The 21,741-nt window shown below is 39.6% G+C and overlaps 3 protein-coding genes and 1 non-coding gene across 14 annotated transcripts in view; 3 read left to right on the top strand and 1 right to left on the bottom strand.

Annotated features, from left to right (window-relative positions):
* The first annotated feature begins 238 nt into the window (after positions 1 to 238).
* Positions 239 to 5,034, top strand: cmbl (carboxymethylenebutenolidase homolog). Of its 6 annotated transcripts, none has more exons than XR_002665754.1 (8): positions 239 to 294; positions 2,064 to 2,151; positions 2,428 to 2,642; positions 2,842 to 2,949; positions 3,736 to 3,878; positions 3,989 to 4,080; positions 4,321 to 4,666; positions 4,759 to 5,033. XR_002665754.1 is itself a non-coding variant. In XM_022766235.1 (8 exons), the coding sequence occupies exons 3-7, from the start codon at positions 2,428 to 2,430 to the stop codon at positions 4,498 to 4,500; spliced, it is 738 nt and encodes a 245-aa protein (XP_022621956.1). In that variant the 5' UTR covers positions 239 to 294; positions 2,064 to 2,151; the 3' UTR covers positions 4,501 to 4,508; positions 4,759 to 5,034. The 6 variants fall into 6 exon arrangements, 5 of the variants coding, with proteins under 5 accessions (XP_022621956.1, XP_022621954.1, XP_022621957.1 ...); XM_022766235.1 differs by having other exon boundaries at positions 4,321 to 4,508; positions 4,759 to 5,034; XM_022766233.1 differs by lacking the exon at positions 4,759 to 5,033 and having other exon boundaries at positions 4,321 to 4,741.
* On the top strand, positions 869 to 942 carry trnat-agu. The gene has a single exon. It is a non-coding gene; the product is annotated as a tRNA-Thr (tRNA).
* Positions 5,035 to 5,088: 54 nt separating the features above from the next.
* On the bottom strand, positions 5,089 to 9,484 carry cct5 (chaperonin containing TCP1 subunit 5). Its single transcript, XM_022766232.1, has 11 exons — positions 9,257 to 9,484; positions 8,785 to 8,845; positions 8,388 to 8,552; positions 7,636 to 7,834; positions 7,150 to 7,342; positions 6,662 to 6,811; positions 6,447 to 6,566; positions 6,109 to 6,294; positions 5,874 to 6,011; positions 5,587 to 5,767; positions 5,089 to 5,414 (listed from the first exon to the last, which is right to left on the bottom strand). The coding sequence occupies exons 1-11, from the start codon at positions 9,359 to 9,361 to the stop codon at positions 5,287 to 5,289; spliced, it is 1,626 nt and encodes a 541-aa protein (XP_022621953.1). The 5' UTR covers positions 9,362 to 9,484; the 3' UTR covers positions 5,089 to 5,286.
* mtrr (5-methyltetrahydrofolate-homocysteine methyltransferase reductase) overlaps positions 5,799 to 21,741 on the top strand; it is a 30,653-nt gene continuing 14,710 nt past the window's right edge. The window contains exons 1-11 of one of the 6 annotated variants that reach the window (XM_022766229.1): positions 9,759 to 9,783; positions 10,296 to 10,318; positions 10,479 to 10,623; positions 10,826 to 10,979; positions 11,159 to 11,276; positions 11,407 to 11,923; positions 12,006 to 12,119; positions 12,233 to 12,389; positions 12,581 to 12,669; positions 14,728 to 14,908; positions 19,504 to 19,546. In XM_022766229.1, coding sequence (XP_022621950.1) covers positions 10,480 to 10,623; positions 10,826 to 10,979; positions 11,159 to 11,276; positions 11,407 to 11,923; positions 12,006 to 12,119; positions 12,233 to 12,389; positions 12,581 to 12,669; positions 14,728 to 14,908; positions 19,504 to 19,546 — 1,517 coding nt within the window. In that variant the 5' untranslated portion in view covers positions 9,759 to 9,783; positions 10,296 to 10,318; position 10,479. Of the gene's footprint in view, positions 5,820 to 8,560; positions 8,582 to 9,609; positions 9,645 to 9,714; positions 9,784 to 10,118; positions 10,164 to 10,295; positions 10,319 to 10,478; positions 10,624 to 10,825; positions 10,980 to 11,158; positions 11,277 to 11,406; positions 11,924 to 12,005; positions 12,120 to 12,232; positions 12,390 to 12,580; positions 12,670 to 14,727; positions 14,909 to 19,503; positions 19,547 to 21,741 lie in introns of those variants that run through there. The other 5 variants (XM_022766228.1, XM_022766231.1, XM_022766230.1 and 2 more) reach the window with 5 other exon arrangements.

The following is a 21,741-nucleotide window of genomic DNA, read 5'->3' as shown; positions in this document are numbered from 1 at the left end:
TATATCTTTGAATACTAAAGCACCAGAGGCTTGTTAAACAGTTAAAAACTTGACCTGTTTCTAATCCGGAGAAAATGCTCTTCATTTCTTCGCTTTTCCTTAGTGACATTTCTAGAAACTGAGTATATCATGAATACCATGGATAACAAATATCCGTCAGTCCGTATTAACAGCGACATCTGCAGGATTTTACTTGAACCAACAACTTTTTATATAACATTTGACATGTTTGAACCTGTGATCATTAGCCCAGAGAAGAAGTGGACAAAAGTTGGACTTAGTGGGGCCCATCTTGTAAGAACTCTCTTTCTTTGTTTGGATGTTTATTTAAAGATAAAAATAAAAATAAAAATCAACGATTCTTAAGTTGACAATCCTCAATTTGGAACATTACAGCCACACAACTGTTTGTTTATTTCTCTTTGATAATTAAATTGTTGTTGCTATGTGCTACTTTATTTTTTACTATCAATGAATTCTCCTTTTTTACTTTACCATCCTCTCTTAACCCTGTTTATTACTCATTTAAACTCATGAAATCGTCCGTATGTAGCCTAATGTTTTTAGTGAAACAATTTGGTGAGCCTATTCGCTGCTTTTTGTTTAAATGTGTTAACCCGCGCACTATAGGCTGCTGTTACATGTTTCATGAAAAAGAAACAAAAGCTTGCTATCAAACAACTGGGGATATTTTGATATAACACTGTAGGTAGCAACAGGGACAATGCCAAAAAAAAGACTTATGATGAGTCTAGATAGGAAATCTGAAGTATACACATTGATCATGGCATTAACAATAATAATCTTACTGAGCGCAACGTGCATCGGGGCATGAATTGCTACTGCCCTACCAATCTCGACCATCAGCGGCGCCGTGGCTTAGTTGGTTAAAGCGCCTGTCTAGTAAACAGGAGATCCTGGGTTCGAATCCCAGCGGTGCCTTTTGAGAAGTTCGTCGTAGGGTAAGCCTCGATGGACAGACATTATCACCCTACTCCAGTCACTTAAAAAAAACAGTTACCTTTGCTGATCAGTGACACAACATTTCAGTCAGGCCAGGCAGAAATTCTGAATTGTTGTGGCAGCAGGAGTGCAATGTAACCCCCCCCACACACACACATACACACACACACACACACACACACACACACACACACACACACACACACACAGAGCGAAGACAAATATCCAATGTAGAAGGTTATTCAAAAGATGAAAATTAAAATATCACTTTACACAGTAACACACACACTGTTATGTCAGACCGGTCTTGCTCATAAACAGTGTAAGGCTGTCTTAAGGTCAAAACGTCCACTCTGTCACTTTACTGTCTGTCTACCCTGTTAGGTATATTAATTTTAATTTTAAATTTATTTATTTAAGATTAAAAATATAATAATATCCCTAAGATAATAATAATAATACCCTGAAAAAGAAAGAGATGGAGGACAGACAGACAGACAGACAGACAGACAGACAGGCAGGCAGGCAGGCAGGCAGGAAGAATTCATTTGCTGAAGTTGGTGAAAAAAAGGCCCTGAGGAAGAAACGGAGAGATTCAATAAGAGAGCTTAAGCAAGATTACAGCTACACTCTCCACCCGTAAACCCAGGCAGTGAACCAATTCCAGGGGTCTTGAGGTAAAGTATGGTGATGTTAGGCTATTCCCAATTTGATTTTGTAATAGATTTTGTATTGCAAATGCACTACTATTAACTGTTATATTATTTACCATTCAATCCTCAAATGTGTACCTACATCAAAACCTGAAACCAAGATGATAAGAGGATCACCATAACTGTCAAAAAGGAGATGGCAGGCACTGAGATGGAATTACAAAATCAAATTCATGATTGCCTCTTCAGGTTCTGAATATTCAACATTAGATAGCAAAATGAACATATGCTTTACTGACTATTATTATCAGCTATGACATGGTATTTGAAAAACACAGCAATTACGTTTTTTTTAAATGTAGTTTGGGAAGTACTTGCAGCTTTTATTTTGAAGGCCATGGCTGGAATTTCATTCTTTGTCTTTTCTACTTGACGTAATGTTTACAGTCACCGATTTGTGACCTGCTGCAAGCCTGCAACCTTTTGAGTCGCACAGAACACTCCAGGTTGTGTCGTGTCATCAGAAAACAACACGGTATGTCTGTGATCTGTGCAAACTGATTTTCAAATACACATCCAATGTTAGAATTCTTTGTTAGCTGCTAAGAAGAGAGAGTGGAAAAGGTTATGGAGCAATCTGTGCAAAATGCTTAGTCATTGTGTTGCGCAAAGTCTTTTGTACTCATAAACAAGTGACTTCCAGTTCTGTACACGGGTCAGAAAAAATTTACTCTGTATCCAAATCCATCCCTGCTACTTCCACTTTCCACTTCCTTGCTGAATTTCTGTCGGTCTGCTTGTCTGTCAGCAGATGGCGAATGAAGCCAAGCCATGCCCCTGTGATATTGGCGATCGGATGGAGTACGGAGGACTCGGGCAAGAGGTTCAACTAGAGCATACTAAAGCATATGTAGTCAAGCCATCCACTGCATCTGACAAGGCCATTATTGTCATACAAGACATTTATGGGTGGCAGCTTCCCAACACCAGATACATGGCTGACATGCTGGCTGCCAATGGATACATGTATGTAAAGATTAATGTCACTGAAAGTACAGTGTGTGTGCTCCTAAAAGCAAGTTAAGGACATATATAGACTATATGATTAGATTAGTTATAGGATTTTTTTCTGGGTGAATACCTGTTTATTCCAGAAGCTTGTAAATCTGCTGGCCCTGTGTGATCTGTAACAGTGATTATTCTGCCACTGTTTTGCTCTGAGTAGTGCTGTTTGTCCAGACTTCTATGTTGGAAAGGAGCCGTGGAGTCCATCACATGACTGGTCCAAATTTCAGGAGTGGCTTGAAGACAAAAAGCCAACCAACATAAACAAGTAAGTCAGCATTTTTGCCTATATCTGCAAGTGGCCGTGAGTGGGTGAATGAGTGAGTGATGAAGTTTCACCATTGGTCAATCGGCTGAGTATTGGACTTTTCCCATTGGCATTTGCTCCCTCAAAATTTGGTGCGCCGATTTTTAGTGCGAACAGTTTCAAGTATGTCAGGGGTTGTTCACAGCAGACTACATATATGTAAAAATGTGTATATGTATGTGCATGTGTGTGTATATATATGTATGTATATATATGTATATATATGTGTGTATGTATGTATATATATATTCTTTTCATTTTTTGTACATATATAGTAGGATCTGCTGTTAACACCCCCTGACAATGTACTTGATACTGTATATATATATATATATATATATTGTATATGTGTGTGTGTGTGTGTATGTGTATACACACACATAAATATTGAAGTTTATATATGTATTTTTGGCATGCTACTGAAAGGATGTTATTCTAGCATGTTACATTAGCTTTTAAGATTTTGTTTTGTTGTGTATCACATCCCCCATGTGTCCGCATGAGGGAAGGATAAGGTCAGCCAGTCCAACTATGTACTGGGTTTATACCTGGTCTTGTTTCACTTAATTTAGCAGCTGATGTCCCAGGTGAAAGTTGAAACCTTTTAGGTCATTAAGTGGAGCAATTGTCGATATGATGTGGATTTCTGAATGGCTTCCTCATTTCAGGATTGCGGTAACATTCATTCATGAGCCATTATTCCCTCTCTGCATTTGAATGTTGACCATAATAATATGTTCTCCCCAGAGAGGTGGATGTAGTGCTGAGGTTCCTGAAGGAGCAGTGTGGGGCCAAACACATCGGAGCAGTGGGCTTCTGCTGGGGAGGGGTTGCCACACATTACCTGGCCCTGCAGTATGCAGAGGTCAAAGCTGGAGTGTCAGTCTATGGTATGTCACTGCTGCATGGTAGCTAACTCACTGTGTGTAGAGGCAAGAGAGCATGCAGTGCGTAGTTCCTGTGCAGTGGTTTTATGAAGGGCTTGTTTGATGCTGTGCAGGGATCATCCGCGAGAGGGAGGACAGGTATGAGCTGAAGAGTCCCACGCTGTTCATTTTTGGGGAGAAAGATGAGGTTATCCCACTGGACCAGGTTAGTGAACATAAACTCTGAGGTTTTTATGCATATTTCACAGATCGATAGGATGTATAACCTGCCTATCACCTCACCATGGTACTTCAAGTGGTGTCCTAGCAGCAACATACGTACATATACCTCTAATATGTTAAAATACACCAGTAAATAAATATTTTGCAGATATTAATTTCAAAATACCATTATCTCTTCCATGTAACCACCAACAATCTGAGCTTACATCCTTTTGTTCTTCAGGTGAGTGCCCTTGAAGCAAAGCTGAAGGAAAAATGCACAGTGGACTACCAAGTGAAGATCTTTCCTGGTCAGACTCATGGGTTTGTCCACCGCAAGAGAGAGGACATCAATCCCACAGACAAACCCAGCATCCAGATGTCCAGAACAGACATGCTCAACTGGCTCAACAAGTACATGTAGATGAGAAGGTCAGAGCCAGCACATTGGAGTCAGTTGTATGTGGCATTGTGCTAGCAACTGGTGCCATTTAATCATATCTCTACACATGCTGGACCAACTGTGAGTCAGGATGAAAACCTGAAAAAGGCCAAATGTAAAATGCAGAGGTGCTATTCAGAGCGAGCTGGTAATAATAATAATTATAAATAATAATTATTGTAATATAATTACAGTAAGAAATAATTAATACATAATTTTCATGTTTTTTTGTCATTGCAGACATTTCTCAGATCTTTTATTTTCTTATTCTGGAAGATGTCTTCATCTTTGGATACTAAGGAACTGTGATTTTAATCTTAATGATTCTTGAGCCATATATGTAATATAAAGGACATTTGCTTTGTGTATGCAGCTGTGTGGATGCAGTATACTGTCTTGTTAATGTAAGATTGCAAGCAATTATCTGTTGAATATAATAAGATTACTTACTATGCCTTAGCTTGCCAAATCTTTGTTTTATAAGATATAAAATGTAAACCTAACATGGAATACACGAATAAAAATGAAGTATTATCAGTTTTAACATTGAAATATCACAACTACAGAGTGGAAATTTCAACAGACCAACATTTTAATGGTGACTTTTGATACCATAACAGCTTGAACATTTTGTATCAAATGATAAATAGCAATATGCAGTGCGGTTTGGACATGGTGCTCGGGGAAGTGCCTAAAATCTCTAGAACAGCAGACACATTTTTAAAGTGTTCTAGAGCACAACCGAGCCTTATGGTGTTCAGGAGCGCTCTAGTCCTCGCTCTCTCCCTGGCTTCGGATGTCGTCAATCTTTAGGATCATCTTGACTACCTGAGTAGCCAGCAAGATCTGCTGCTTCTTGCCGATCAGGGTCTCGATCACATGTTGCTGCTTCATGTCTGTGCAGGAGCAAACAAAACAAGCGATTCAGTCCGTCATGTTATCTTGCTTTGACATGAAAGTCCAGTGTCCCAATTGTCTGACTGAAAGTGAGCTAATCCACCAGACTGGACTCTGTAGTGTTCAGTTAGAATAAAAAGGTACATAATTTGAGATAATCGCGATCCTTACCATTGGTGTTGTTTTGCAGACAGTCGATGCCTAGGAAGGGGTTGTTCTCTCTGACCTGTCTGGCTCTGACCTCTGTCATGTTCTGGATAGGGTTCAGCCCACTGTTCTCAGCCAACGCCATTGGGATTACCTCTAGAGCATCAGCAAACGACCTCATGGCGTACTGCTCCAATGATGGGCACTGAAAAGGAAAGGAACAGAAGTTAAAGATCATCATCATATTTATTTTAATGGTAAGAGCAAATACTCATACAGTCATGATTTCTTTAATATTGTGTTTTACTCACTTTATCTGCAGCCTGGTTGACTGCGAGGGCACATGCAATCTCTGAAGCTCCTCCTCCGTACACAACACGGTTGTCTCTGACCAGATTGCGAATCACACACAGAGCATCATGGAGAGCACGCTTGGCCTCTTCAATGATCTATTCAGGAGATAGATGAAAATAAAAAGTGAACCAACAGGGATATGGCAACATAAATGGAATATTTTACAGAGTTCAAAGTTAGATCTGTGCTTACCATTTTGTTGCCACCGCGGATGAAAATCGTTACAGCCCTGGTGTTTTTGCACTCCTGGATAACCAGCATGTGGTCCTTTGTTGTACCAAAGGAGATCTCCTTCACCAAACCAGCTGTGCCAAGCTTCTCTGGTGTGAGCTCACAGAACCTTGGGACAATGCGGCCTCCTGTGGCAATGGCGATCAGCTGTGGAGGAACACAATAGGCACTGTACACTTAGAAAATGCACTACGTGCTTTCCGCTAATCTGCATAAAATAGATGACTGATTGAGGCACTGAAGCAAGTGAAAATATTTAATTAAGATTATAGTTCTGTTATGTGACAAATGTCTCTCACCTCAATCTCAGGCCCTCCGACCCAGCGAATGGCCGGCAGCTCATTCTGCAGCAGGAGGTGGTTGGCTTCATCATCAAAGCCCCACTGGCAGATGGCCAAGTTAGCCCCGTTGCTTTTGACCTAAAAGAGAAATTCGAGAGTACACTTTAAGGTTAACCATATGTGCCGGTGTGGATGTGAAGAATTCAGCTGTACTAGTTTAGATGCTGTAGAACCTGTTGGATCATCTCCTCAAACTTCTCCTTTTCATATTTCTGGAGTGCTCTGTAGTCCTCCACAGAGGTCACATCCAACTTATGCTTGGTCTTGGGCTTGGGAGGCTCAAACGGGCAGGTGAGGATAGCAATTTTCACATCTTTCAGAACCTGAGTGGTTGAAAAGAACAATTGATAGTATTATTATCTTATGGTTGAAATTGCAATATAACTTATAATAGTACTAAAAGAAAAGTAACAGTGTTCTTCTACCTTATACATTGCTATCTATGTCTACTTTTAATTTCCCTCAGTCTCCCCACAATACATGCCTGTAGTATTTAGATTCGCATTTTACTGGGTTGAGTTATCATCAACAAAAATCATTAGAATACTTGGATTTTTTATGATCATACATACATGTCAGACATGTCATTTGTCCTTATCTACTGGCAGCTATCTTATTCCAAAGTCAATGGCATCCTCTGAGAATATGACTTTGCTCATACCTTGGGCATCTGAGGATGGCTGAACTCCTTGTCAACTATGACTCCCTTGATGAGCTGTGTGTCTTCCAGCTTGCCTCCCACCTTTCCCTCCATCTTGATAAGCTCAAAGTCTACATCCTTCCTCTCCATATCAGCCACAGTGAGGATGGCATTCACTGCAATCTCTGCCATCTGTCTGTGGCACCGGTTGATGCTGAAAGACAAAAGAACTTTAAGATAAAATATCTAAGCAGATCTTAAGTCAAGCCACACAATAGAAATATTAATACTGAACAGTCACTCCTAGTTCTTAACAAAAGAATTGTGACTAATAAATGAAAACACTAGTTTATTCTTTTTTGGTTTTGCTTGTGAAGTATGACGCAAGTCACGAGAACACATTGAAATGTAATGAAGTAATAAAAAGCTACCTAAGACAGTTCATGTTAATGGTACTGTAGCTACAAATTAAAAACACCCCAACACTCTTGTGTCAAGGACACTCACACTTTGGACCCCAGTGTTGTCATGGCGGTCTGAATGAGCGGTTCTGTGTTGTTGGGATCACAGGGGAAGGTTTCTGCCATTTTGTCCAGCTGATCGATGGCAATGCGTGCAGCCTGGTCATAACCGTCAGAGATCCTGATGGGGTGGATTCCACGGTCCAGCAGCTGCTCAGCCTGCTCAAGCAGAGCCCCAGCCAGCACTGAGGAGGAAGAGAAAAAGACAAGACCAATTATAGGTGGAATATGATAAGAAGATAGCATGTTGTCTTCATCAGAGCTACATTGTCATGGCTGCAGGATGCTTACCGTTTCTGTGTATTTATGTGAAAGATATCCTCAATGCATTGAGACAATGAGATGGCATTAAAAGAACCTCACAAATGTTCTTTCTCTTGTAACATCAACAAAATCAATTCAATTCCTGAAGAAAAAATACCTGGATACTCCACACATGATAGAATGCAAAATACTAAAGTGAAACCAAGTCTAATTTTGAAGATGCGGAAAGGCTCAATGTTGTTCTCCTCTAAAGTAACATTTTTATTTAGTGACTTAGCAGAGCCTTTTCCAGTACAAGCCTTTGTGAGATTGTCAGTCAATGATTGCAGAGCACAATCATTGTCTACTTTTCAGTAAAACCCATATACTGTTACATGTTGTTATGATAATCAACTATCACTAAGACCACAACAACACCTCAGCAGAGGTATAAAGTCATGTCTAAGGTTCAAGGATCCCCTCATCTTCCCTTACCAACAACTCCAGTGGTTCCATCACCAATCTCATCATCCTGGGACTTGGACAGCTCCACCATAAGCTTGGCAATCTGGTGGTCCACATCCATCATGCTAAGGATAGTGGCTCCGTCGTTGGTGACAGTCACTTCCCCATCTCTGTCAACCATCATCTTGTCAAGACCTGGAAGCAATCAAGGAAACATGGTTCAGGTGGAGTGATGTGTGACGTTTGAGACATGCTTTAAGTAGCTGTCACAACTGTATGTGGGAGGGAAATTTACAAGCAGTGGTCAAATATAATTGATTTCACAATATAACATACCACCTCAGTTTCCAAGCACTGAGGTGAATGTATTAACGGTTTTGACAGTTTGACCAGAGGAAGTCAGATGTGGCGGCTCTGCATTACATACCATTAGGACCCAATGATGTTTTAAGCGTTGACGCAACTGCCTTGGCTGCCATAATATGAGACTGCAAAACACAAACATCACAATTAGCTAATCTTATTGCACTCTTGGTTTTACATCGGAGACCAATAGAGGCTGTAATATGCGAGAATGTTTCAACAGAGGACAATGGAGATGATGTGCATCAATGATGACCATTAAGGGCACAGCCCTATGCTACATAGCAACATCCCTAGCTGAACGCATCGCAGAAAGCACATGGGCCGCATGTTAGCATGACTAGCTAATCTTTTAGCTAATGCTACATTATTTTAGCTTGCCAGTTAAGTACATGCATGTGAATCAAAGCCTTGGATATCAATACATGTCATGCCAGATAAACTGTTTTGGTGCCCAACATCATGCAACTAATAGCAAACTAGCAATTTTCTAGCCAACATGCCACAGCTGTGCCCCGCGAGCTAGCCCATTGTACCTTCAATGCGTCAATGCCCGTTAACCGTGTCTTCTTGTCCTGGTCTTTGATGATGATGAAAGGCCTCCCATACTCATCGAAAGCTAGTGTCCCCAAGGTGGACATGTTGACTGAGGGATTAGGACACTTAACAAGTGTTTAGGTGATAAAATAATGAGTTTTTATGATGTGAGTCTGGAGTGTGGCTAAGCTGTAAGCCGCACGGGTCTGCCGGCGACTTCTGGAAGGCTCCACGGGCGGGGAGGGCGGAACCAAGTAGTGTTAAGTGTGTCTTACTATTATACACATAAATACCTATTTATCCAGGATGACAACACAGAATTAATTTAACTATGTTAACATAACTGCAAGAATTCAGTTCAAGCGTTTCATACATGATATTTAAAAGGTAGAACTTAAAAATATCTTTTCTGCAATGTGGTTTCTTCCGATCACGTTCAATCAAAGTCCACTGTGATCTCGCGTGATGTCAAGTGTTGATAAAATTCCATTGGAAGGAGGTCTTGATTGTAATGCCAAAGCTAAAGGTATGAATATAGCTTTAAAAATTGACTTATAATCTGTGTTCCACGGCACATCTATATTTTTACATAGTTTCGGACCTCTTTCGCTGAAAAAGACGTTTTCAAGCCAGGGCAAGTATTCCGTACGCTAACTGTGTTGTCAGTTACTATTAGCTAACATACACAACTCTGCTTTATTTATCAAGTGGCTGTTTTTGATTTAGATGCGAAAAGATATATTACATGCTCGAATCCACGTGCACTAAAGTAACGCTGTGAACGTCAAAAGCTGACGCAACGTCCGGGTACTTTATGGTGGTGTTCAGGGTTGCTGCGTTTCACAATTTTAAGAAGGTTGTTTTGTGGCAGTCTGTCTGTAACTTGTCAAACCTTGAAGTATGTAGGTAAGCTGAGATATCATGAAAACACAGTTTGTGACGGTTGTTTTTTGTTTTTCAATAATTTGTCAACACATCATGGCAAACATAAGCCAACAACACAGCCTCCTACACTAGTTCTCTTTTTCTTTTTCACAGGCATTTTAACATGAATAGCACAGGTATGCTCAGCTTACTGGGATGGACACAATGGAGGCATCATTAATGTTATTTATAACAACTGTTCTTTTTCAATTACAACAATCCTAAATGCCTGTTGTGAATAATGTCTATTAAGAAATGTTATTAAGGAATATGATGTTGTTTTTCTGGATGTTCCAGCATGCCCTGTGAAGCGAAGCCTCGGTTCTTGGTTCTGTATGGATCTCAGAAGGGACAGGCCCAATCCATAGCAGAGGGGATAGCTGAGGAGGCCGAGGATCACGGACTGGTAGCTGAACTCAGTTGCTTGAACCAGAATGAGAAGGTATTACACATTAGAACAGTTTTACTTAAAGCAGAGCTGTTTAAGCCTCTCTGTTACTGCATGGCTAATAACACACAATAACACATCAATAACGTCTTAGTAGAAGTGATGTTGCCTAATGATTGTGAGGATATTAATGTAATGTGTTTACATGTGGACTGTGGAAACACCAGTCACTGATTAATCATATAACTGGTTCCAGTACAATTTGGAGAAGGAGAATGCCCCAGTGGTCTTTATTGTGTCTACTACTGGAGATGGGGAACCTCCAGACAATGCCCTCCAATTTGTAAAGCGCATCAAGAAGAAGACCCTCTCCACTGACCACTATAAACACCTTTGCTATGCACTTTTAGGTAAATTCTACTATGAGGGTCTGCAGTAACTCTTTCTGTAGCTCATCTGTAAATGTGTGAACTTGATATGTACAGCATATTTATGTAAATCATTACAATGCAGAGCACTGCACATTGTTTACTTCCTGAGCAGTTACTGGCTTGAGAAATCATCATCTGTTTTACTCTGTGTGCTCCAGCTTTAGGAGACACAAATTATGAAAATTTCTGCAACTGTGGGAAGACAATTGAGCGTCGTCTACAGGAACTTGGAGCCAAACAATTCTATGCGACGGGATATGCAGATGATGGTGTAGGGTAAGTTCTCCTGAGAAATGAAGTGTAGACATATAGTTTCCTGTACTTGGCCTTTAACCTTCCCACATAGTTAAAATCTGTTTACTACACTGCTGTCATTTCATCATCTTGTGGACTTTCCTCTCTCCAGGCTGGAGGTTGTTGTGGACCCCTGGCTTGAAGGACTGTGGAAAGCAATCAAAGGAGCCTTATCAAAAATGGCTTCTGATAGGACTGGTCCCTTAAAAGGTGGTGCGGAAGATTCACCAAAGGAAACTCCTGATTCATACATACCAGATGTCCAACTTAACCTCCTAAGTCTTAATGACCACCAGAGCTGCGAGTCAGTCGGAGCATCTGTAGACACGAACGCCAAATATGCATCGGCTGCTTCATCTTCGGCTCCTGATACGCAGACTGCTGTTTCTGATCTCAGGCCAGCTTCTACAGCAGGGAGCCCTATGTTGGCGTCCCAGTCTCATGGCACTGCCAGTGTTTCTACATCAGCACCAGAGACACAGACCGGGGATGTTGGAGTTCCACATGATGCATTGGCAGCCTCACTGACATGCTCCCTGCCCCCACTGTCAGAGTCTTCTCTTAATGTACCTGCTCTGCCTCCTCCCTACCTGGATGTCTCTCTTCAAGATATGGACATTATGGAACCGGTGAGGAATGATGCTGCTGATAAAACCAGTGATTGTGCGATACGGCACCCTTCATCTCACAATTGTTTATGTGTTTGTCCAGATTGTTCGACGGTTAAACAGTGAAAGTCTTCATGAGGTTCCCATATACAGAGCAGTTCAGATGACCAGAGGAGATTCAGTCAAGACATCCCTTCTTTTAGAGTTGGACATTTCTGTAAGTTTTGACAGAATCATGTTAATGACATTTTCTTAACCTGCACTATGAATTTAGATTTAGATTTAGGCTGCAGTTTAAGCTGTTGCTTTAAGATTCCTCTTTATTCTCAGGCTAACCCGATGCTGGCCTATCAGCCAGGGGATTCGTTTGATGTGTTCTGCCCAAACAGAGCCACAGAGGTGGAGGACATGCTCCACAGACTGGGCCTTCAGGACCAGAGGAACCATCATGTCCATGTTTCTCTCAAAAAGGACACCAAGAAAAAAGGTGAAGTGCACCTGTCACATAATTTTAACCTGCATGACTAATTTACTCTTAAACTCTGCAGCAAACTACACAGCTCTGACAACACAATATCCCTTATGTGATGATAGCACATGGCATATTAATGTTTTACAAAAGGTCCTTATTTACCTTGTTTTGATCATTTTCTGATGTTCTTTGCTCCCTGGCTGTAGGTGCCCAGGTGCCATCTCACATCCCCCAGAACATTTCTTTGCTCTACTTGCTCACATGGTGTCTAGAGATCAGAAGTGTTCCTAAGAAGGTAGTGTACAGCATGTCCAAATATTGCTCTGAAACTACTGTCTCTGTAAATTGCATCAGCCAAACCACTCTTTCATGTGACATCCTATTTGTTCTTTTAGTGTATCAGCATAATAAGAGGGAAGATATTTTTTTGGTGTCATGTTTTCTCCGGCAAGAATGCACTGCTTTTATTTGTATTATCAAAGCTTGGAGAACAGTGTATTGCTTTTCATGCAGAAGTGCATTTACATTTTGACTATTTCACTTGGCAGTGATTTCTTTACTGAACAAGCCCATTGTGACTCAAATAGTCTGTCAGGACCCAAATGATTTGCATGGGTCCATAGTTTGGTTTCATAATCTCAGGCAGGACTGGATTCAATATGTCTGGGTCAAAGGCTGAGTGATGATTAAACTTGCCTGGTCTTCTCTGGCAATGGAGATTAACACATTTGGTGCATCAAAGAGTCAAATGGCCACCTTGCGCTTTGGCAGTGCCTAACTTATGGCTGGAAATGTGGTCTGCATGGGTTTCACAAAACTCTCTAACTTTTGCAATGTTCCTTTAAATGCTTACTATACTACTGACAGTGGCTTGTGAATCACTGAGAGCCTTCCTGTATTCCTCGTACTGTTTCTAATTTCCATGTCTGAATTTATTTTTGCTCACATTGCATTTTCATCCTGATTTTTTTATTTTTTATTATGGAAGTAAAATTCATTATTTGATAAACACATTATAGTCTAATGAAATTGAAAACTATTCATTTTCCTCTGGCATGATCTGCATCGGTAGTTTACTGGTTTTTGTAAACAGCGCAGTAAATGACAAAAGGATGACAATTTGTAAAGTGTCAGAATATGGCAGCAATCCAGTAGCTCCTCAGTAAATACAACAATTTAAATATTGTTATGTGAAAACAGTAAAAGACATTATGGAATATTAGTCCGAAATGTTCTGGTTTGATTTAATAACAAAAGCTTTTCAACTTTTCAACTTCAGTCTAAATTATAACGGCTACTAGCACTTCAGTTCCCTGCTGCATGTAAGGCTCGCACGGACTCTTTTTCTCCCATGTTATTAAATTCCTGCACAGAAATTGATTGCTTCAGGTCAAAGTGTTGTCTACGGACTTACAAGGCAGTAAGAGTTTTATTTTACAACACCTGTCTATGTAGTCCAAGCAGTTAATCTGTTTTACTAAAGCATTTACAACATCTATAATTTTTAAACACCACAATTTTTAGGATAGTGAAAGATAATAACCACAGCCTCTTAGTAAGTACATTTCCCAATAACAGCATCATATACAGGTGATGACTCACCATTTCTACTAAGACAAATATATTACTCATGCCATCCAGAGACTCTGACATTTACAGTCACCAGAGTTTGACATTAGTCATATACTAGTGAGGGTATGGTTGAAGGCTGGTTATACTGGATGGATTGGAAGATCGGGATAACGATTCTAATAGGTACACAAGCTGCAAGAATGTGCCACTAATCTCTGCATATGTGCATGCATGAACTATAATGAATGAAAATCTCCAGTACACTTAGGCATGACAAATATTTAGAAGTTCTGATAACCTTATCAGATAGATTAATATAGTCAGATCACTCTAACAGCAGAGCAGCAGCTGCATTTTAATATTTCTTCATGAACTCTTTAATCCTGTAATTTAAATAACTGCCCACAAAAAGAATAATTAGCTGTTATTAATGAAATGTCATTTCAACAGCAGCTTGTCTCCTGCAAATTAAACATATTCATTGATTGTATTAATTGATTTTGATTGGTTTGCCAAGAAATTGCTGTGTATATTTAATTGTCTGTATTCCATAGCTGGGTTGGTGTCGAGGTCTAACTCTACAATTTTCATTCACCCAGAAAACTTGAAAAGATTAGCTTTTTATGTAGCCAGTGCACAGTGTGGCATTGAAGTCTGTCCTGCTGCAGGGTCAGAAAATGTATTAGGTGGCACTACTTTTTACTGTGGTGAACGGGTACCTGAATCAATGACTTTACATACAGTTTCTCTCTCTCTCTCTCTCTCTCTCTTTCTCTGTCAGGCGTTTCTACGAGCGCTGGTGGAGCATACAGGGGACAGTGTGCAGAGGAGGAGACTGCAGGAGCTCTGCAGTAAACAAGGCGCCACAGATTACAACCTGTATGTGAGAGACTCGAACCTCAGCGTTTTGGAGCTTCTTGCAGCCTTCCCATCCTGCTGGCCTCCTCTCAGCCTCCTCATAGGTCAGAATCCCTGTTGTTATCTCACTCAGTCAGTTAGTCATAAGGTCCAAAATGTGTGAGTCTGTGAGTCCATAATAAACAGGTGTACTGGGCAAAAACTATCCTCACTACAGTGTCTCCTGTAGGACTGTGCAATTACATGCAGAGTCATGTAATTGCGACATCATGACATTGCAGCGGTGGGAATAATGTTGCGGTGGTGATGGGCTAATGCTGCAAAATGTGTATAAGGGAAACACTGTGCTAGATGCATTACATAACATGCTGCATGAAAACCTTTCTGATGTACAAAATCTGATCAAACATCACAAACATTTATTTTTGTCATTTTTATTTAACTTAATCTTCGCCATGTAGCAAGTCACAGGTACATTTCATAACCACTATTTTTATCCAGTAACAAATGAGAAAACAGACTAACATTGTGCATATTTTGTTTTTGAGTTTTATTATTATAATATATTCATGTTTAATTAAAAGCAGGCTTTCATGTTGCCTAAAGCAAATGGGGAATTACAGTGATTGACATGTGAGTGGGATTTAGACTGCACCTGTACAAAATATCACTGGAATAATTTACGTCAGAACTAGTTATTTCACTTTGAAAAAGACCTCAGGTTATGTCAAGTCTGTCTACTTGTTATTCAGGTAGGTTTGTCTGTCTAGATCATTTCTATCCAGTAGGAGTCACTGTAGCCCCAGTAAATAGAGCATAGAATGCACAGTCTCAAGGCTGATTTCTGTGAGAGCATTTAATTATACCGAATGGTCAGACTGTGTACATCAGAGAGGTCCCCAAAGGACCAACACTCATTTCCTTGTCTGAAGTCCACATTGCTCCAATATAGTTTCTGTGTCACTGTTCCTGTGATTATAATGGCAGTACTGTAGCTGCAAATTAAGAGAGATTTTTTCAGTTTAGTCATTATCTTCCCCCTGCCAATAATATTGATAATTTCTTTGCCACTGTGTGCAATCCCTTTTTTGACCCTTTGAGCCAGCTGTTGGTATAAAACTAACATGTCTCCCAGCTCATTTAGATAGTTGGCTGGTCATTCACTATAGATCTAATAAGCTTTGACTGAAACTTAGCAGACAGTGAAATTAGTTGGCTACAGCTTTACATACAAGTTGAGTTGTCCTCTAAAACAGCTGTGTCACAGCTCTTGGCCTTGCCCAATGTCAGTTATTTTTGGCCTACTTGCCAGCCACAGCACCTTTTTCAGTAGTGAACTGATGGAGAAATTGGCAATCGGGACAGTCGTGCCCTCGTGAAAAATGTGGAGTTGGAGGCCCTTTGGGGCAACAGCTGTTATTCCAGGGACATGGTGCTGTTTGCTGGTGAGTCACTGAGCTTTGCAAGGACAGAAGCGCACTGGGTCAGCTTGGATCATAGGTTAATGGTCAACTCTGACTCATTGTGTCACTGTTGAAGTATACTGCTGCATTTTTGTACTTCTCTTGGTTCATTACCCTGACCGAAGGGGAGGTGTTTGCTGATCATAGTTTATGCTGTAATACACAAACCATAAATATTGAGGAGAGATGTGTCCCGGCCCAGATGTCTTTGGTCCAGTGCAGGCTGGGTAAAAGTAAATTCTGGGTATAAATTGAGAAAGATACCTGCTTCCCAGAGTCAGCTCTCTTGTTATATGGTCCATTGTTTCATATAGTCTGTCAGATGAAAACTTTGAGGTCATAGCCCCAGGGAGGTGAATGCTGTCCATGAGCATCTTTTTCAATTTACTTTACCGCAGCGTTCAAATAAAATTTTACCTGGGTGCAGTTTTATTCTTTTATTTATTTATTTATTTATTTATTTTTACCTCTATTGTGACCTGTGCAAGAGAGTAAAGCAAACTAAAGTAAAGTAAAGGGAATGTGTCTGTATCCCAAGAGACTTGAGCCCCTTCTCTCTCCAGAAAGGCTTGAAATTTGAAAGTTTCCTGGTCACAGAGCATGCAGCGCATATCACATATATATTCCCACTTCATTCATTTAAGATAGAATAAAATGCCTTGGAAAACTTTTAAATGGATTTGGAAAACCATGAGCTAGCAGGTACTTTTCTCTGAAGTAACTTGAAATTAGCATTTTGTAGGCTATTAAAAAAAAGAAAAAACCTTCCCACAGAGAATTCCTCTTAATGCTTTAATGCTAACAACCTCGTTAATTTCATCTGCAGCCAAAGAAACTATCCATATATCTTAAGAAATATAACTTTTATGTTCAACCACATTGCTATATCATTTTTTTTCCCTCTAAAATGGTCTTTCTGCATATAAATTGCGACGCATAGAGACTTTTGAGATGGAATAGATTATATTGTTGTGCAGCATGATCGATGATACCCCTGAAAATGATCACTTCTGAAAAACATTGCGGAAACCCTGGGACTGTTTTTTTTTTGGTACAGAGACCTTTTTGTGAAATAAATATTTTAAAATGTATCCTCAAGTCTCTCGCTGCAACAAAAAAAAAAAAGCTTTGCACTCAAAAGGTTTAAGAAGTGATATATCCTATCTACCAGCGGTATCATGATGGTGCAGTGATGCCAGATGATGGATTGACTGTCCTCTGCTTCAGACGTGTACTGTCACTGAGATAGAAAGGCAGGAACTCGAGCACCATGCGGCTGGAGGAGGATTGTCTTAATGTGCATGATACCCTCTCATGGAGAGGTGTGTGTTGTCACTGATTCTCTCTGATGGATTGCAGAGTATGTTTTAGAGGATTTGTCCAAAGAAAGATTTTAGACCTATTTATTTCTGAAGATTTATTCAAGTGACTTACTGTGCGTTGCATCTACAGTACAAGCATATTGATTATGACAAAACAAGGCCAGTGTGCAATCTTAGCTCTCCTTCTTCTCAGCCACCACATCTAAACATTTGAACTTCTTTGTCAGAATTAAAGTCTCCTACGTTGGAGTTAGAGTTTTATATTTCTGTGTCGATCGACAGAACATTCATCAGCAACCATTTTGTCAGTCGATTAGTTGTTTTAGCAATATTTCAAGCAAAAATGACAAAAATTCTCCTGTGCCAGATTCTCAGACGTGAGAAGCTTTGTGTACTTTTCTTTGCAATGTATGATAGTAAAATATTATGGTATGATGGTTATGGAGTGTTGGTCCAATAGAATAAGAAATCTCTCGGGCTATGGGACATTTTTATAGGGCATTTCTCACTATTTTCTAACATTGTATTGACCAAATGATTAATCAGTTAATTGAGAAAAAAACTGGTAGCTATATCTTTAATGGAAATAATTGTTTGTTGCAGCCCTAATCAAAAATATAACAAGATCTCCTCTGATCCTCAAGCTTCAAACAAGTAGTACACAAAACAACGGAAGAAAGAAAATAAATAATTACCCTGACAAAGGGCTTGTTTTTAACCTGTCACCCAGGCTTTCTCCAAGTAATTGGCTAGCTTAAATGTTTTGTATCTGAGAAGCAAACAACAGAATGAACCCTATTTTCCATATCATTGAGATTGCACTTTTTCGTCTGCTTGACTGAACATACTTTATAGTTTCAAAATTGACTGGTGAAATACCAGATCTCAACTAGGAACAGAGATCTTTGCTTCTTAAAAATATTGAGAACACAATTCTTCCATATTCATATATTACTATCCTAAATGTATGCAGTTTTTGTGTTAGTGGTGTTACTCTCTGAGCTTGTTTTTATTTATTTTTTTTATTATTGTTTGTTTCTTTTAGTACCTGAAGGAATCTAGATCAGCAAAGTCATTGGAAAACTGTCTGTCTGTTTGGGCAGGACATATGGTTTTGTTCCAAAACCTTTCAAACTTACTTTTAAACGTTTCATGCATCACCAATTTTTAAAAAAAAAAAAAGGAAAAAAAAGATCCCAGCTCAAAAAGATGAAATGGATGTCAAAGTGCGGAGCTGCCTCACTAACACTCTGAGCTGTTTAGATGTCAGAGAAATCCAGAAAGAGAGGAGAAAGCAGATTTAGTCCAGCTGTTTGTCTTTCCAAGCAATTTAGCAGAAGAATGTGTTATTGTAAGGCCTTGGCTGGTACATATGGCGCAGCTTCACTCTCCTAGGTTCATCTATCAGTGAAATATAAATAAAATCCAAGGGAGTGCATAGCAAGCACATCAAACAACTCTCAATCATTCTCTTTGTCCACATCTAATAGTTTGTGTCGGTCACAGCTTACCACACGGCGTATCCTGTTGCTAAAGCGTGAAAAGTTATACGTTTTCCTGATTTTTCTCAACACCTCCTCACAAATACAATGCACACTACATATTACCCAAAAGAGGGCACCTTCATGGCTGGCATTGAAATAAGGTCTGCATAAGCAATCTGTTTCCTACTGGCTCCACATCTGGACACTTGGGATTCCGTAACCCTGAGTTTGTAATTTCATAAATATAGAAGTGTGTCCTAGAAACAAGACTGAAACCTGGGTGGGGGTTGCTGAGGGTAGATTGGTAGGTAGGACGTCTCAATGGACTGAGATGACTTTCACTTATTTTGTCTCCTCTCTGTCATGGTTGTCTGTGTAACAAAATCTTAGCACGACATCAGGATGATTGACAGCTCTGCTTGCTTTTCAGAGCATTTGCCGAAACTGCAGCCGAGGCCTTACTCAGCAGCCAGGTAAGGTGACAGAAAAATAAGACTGGAGCTTACATTTTCTCCTGCATACATCTGTCTTATTCTTAGCAAATAATCACGGGGGCTTAAATCTTCCTAATTTCTGATGGTGTTTCCTAGCTGCACAATAAGTACACATTAAGAAATTGTATTAAGACAGTGATATTTCATGGAGAATTAAATCCATGGATGCGTTTCTGTACAATTTAAAACACGCCTCATCCTGGATTTAAATAATCCAAGAACCTGACCATTAATCCAGTGATTCTAAATGGTGTTCAGATATGGAAATGGTTTGAAATAGCTCTGTTTTACCTTCATTGGAAACTCATGTTTTGCTGTTTGTAATGGTGATGTATCTAAATCATGACATGTTAAGGGAGTAATTGACACATGTCATTTATTTCAAGATCAAGATCTCTTTTATCATTTACTCAGTTGCCATAGAAAAATAATATGACCTCCCCTCCTCGTTTATTTAGATATTTCAAATAAGACACCGGATTAATTCTACTCAGGGATCCCTTAAACCCTAATCCCATAATCAGTTGTTCTGTTTCAAATTTGACTGTATAGAAGATAGAAAGAATATTTCTGAAATCATGTAGCATTTATTACAAATACATCAGAAAATCCAGACAAAATCCAGACAGGCTTAACTTGCAAAATGATTGCCAAATAGAGACTGAAGAAGAGGGCTGCATATATTTTTGTCCCAAAGTTCATAAATGGTCATATAATTTAGGACTTAAATTAGCTCTGTTTAAGATACTGCATATTATAGTCCAGAGGAGATGCATGAGATGAACAGTGAAATGGGATTTTTATGTTTTTTTTTGTTTTTTTTTGCATATGTTTTGGTCTTGTGATGTTCTAATCTTGTTTTGTGAATTTCTTGTTGATATTTTATCCCTGCGCATGCATCATAAAATATCGCTAAATCTTCCACTTTGTTTATTAGGTACTATTAGACAAGAGAGTTGGAGTATGCAGGATGAAATACATATTGATCTTGCAAGAGGAGATCTGCTAGTTTTCCAACTCCTTCATAGTGGTGGATTGAGCTTTTAAATTATCTGACATTTGAAAGATTGTATTATAACGTCAAAACTGCTCCAGGAATGTTATTAAGTTTGGCATTTTCATAGGAATTTGGATTTTTGGAGACATTCAGAAAAAGAAACAAAAATTATCTGAACTCATGACATACATATACCTATATATAGACCTAATAATTATTGTTTGTGTATGTATGTGTGCGTTTATCTAAAGTTTGTTATGGATTCTCTTTGTCACACCCTGAACAGTCCATGTCCATGTTATGTGTGCCTTTTGTTTGGATGGGTATTTGTAGATATAATCACCTTATAAGCTCAATGATGAGAGGGGAAAACTGCACAAATGAATGGACTGTAAATATTATGTAGTCTTTAGCTGGTTGTGCCTCGTTTAAATAGGCCCAAGTGCTCCTTCTCTTTGCCTCACTTAGCCTGTCATTGATTTGCTCTTCCTGTTAAGCTAGTGCCCATTAAGTTTGCTTTAAAGCTCATGTGGAACAGCAACATCTAACGCAATGTCAAAACTTCTCCGCTCCCCTCATTAGTGCCTCACTTAGCTTCTTATTTGTGTGTGTGTTTGTGTGTGTGTGTGTGTGTGTGTGTGTGTGTGTGTGTGTGTGCGGAGAAACAAGGAACGGACAGGAGAGATGGTGGCTGTAGTTTATCAGATGGTGCAGAGACATTAGAGGCCTGCATTATTGATGCTGTGGTCAATAGAGGTCTCCAGTGGCCCACAGGAACTGGAGAGTGAAGGATGAGAGAGCGTGACAGTGCTTCAGCCCGCAATGAAGACTGGAACGGGTAGAGGGAGAGGCAGTTTTATTGAAGAAAGATAGACAGAAAGTTATTTTTTCTCTCTCTCCCAGCAGTATTTTTTTAGTCTAGAATGAAGCAGAAGCAGACATTATGGTGTAGATGACTTATTCGGAAACAGGGGTACTTTAATCCTTGGGTCTACTCCTATAGTTTCCTGGTGGGATGTGGAAAGATGGTGGAGTAGCTCAACTAATTTGAAAAAATTAAAATTATGACTTGATTAACAAACGTATCCACATGTTTGTGGTAAGGAGGCAAATAAACGCACAAATAGGATTGCAAGTTGTTGTAGATGTTGATCTTTAATTGGCTATGTAAAAAATA

Source organism: Seriola dumerili, unplaced genomic scaffold, assembly GCF_002260705.1.
Source record: "Seriola dumerili isolate Sdu_G_001 unplaced genomic scaffold, Sdu_1.0 BDQW01000822.1, whole genome shotgun sequence".
NCBI classification, from domain to species: Eukaryota; Metazoa; Chordata; class Actinopteri; order Carangiformes; family Carangidae; genus Seriola; species Seriola dumerili.
The sequence above is the reverse complement of the archived record's forward strand: the minus strand, read 5'-3'. Positions and strand labels throughout refer to the sequence as shown.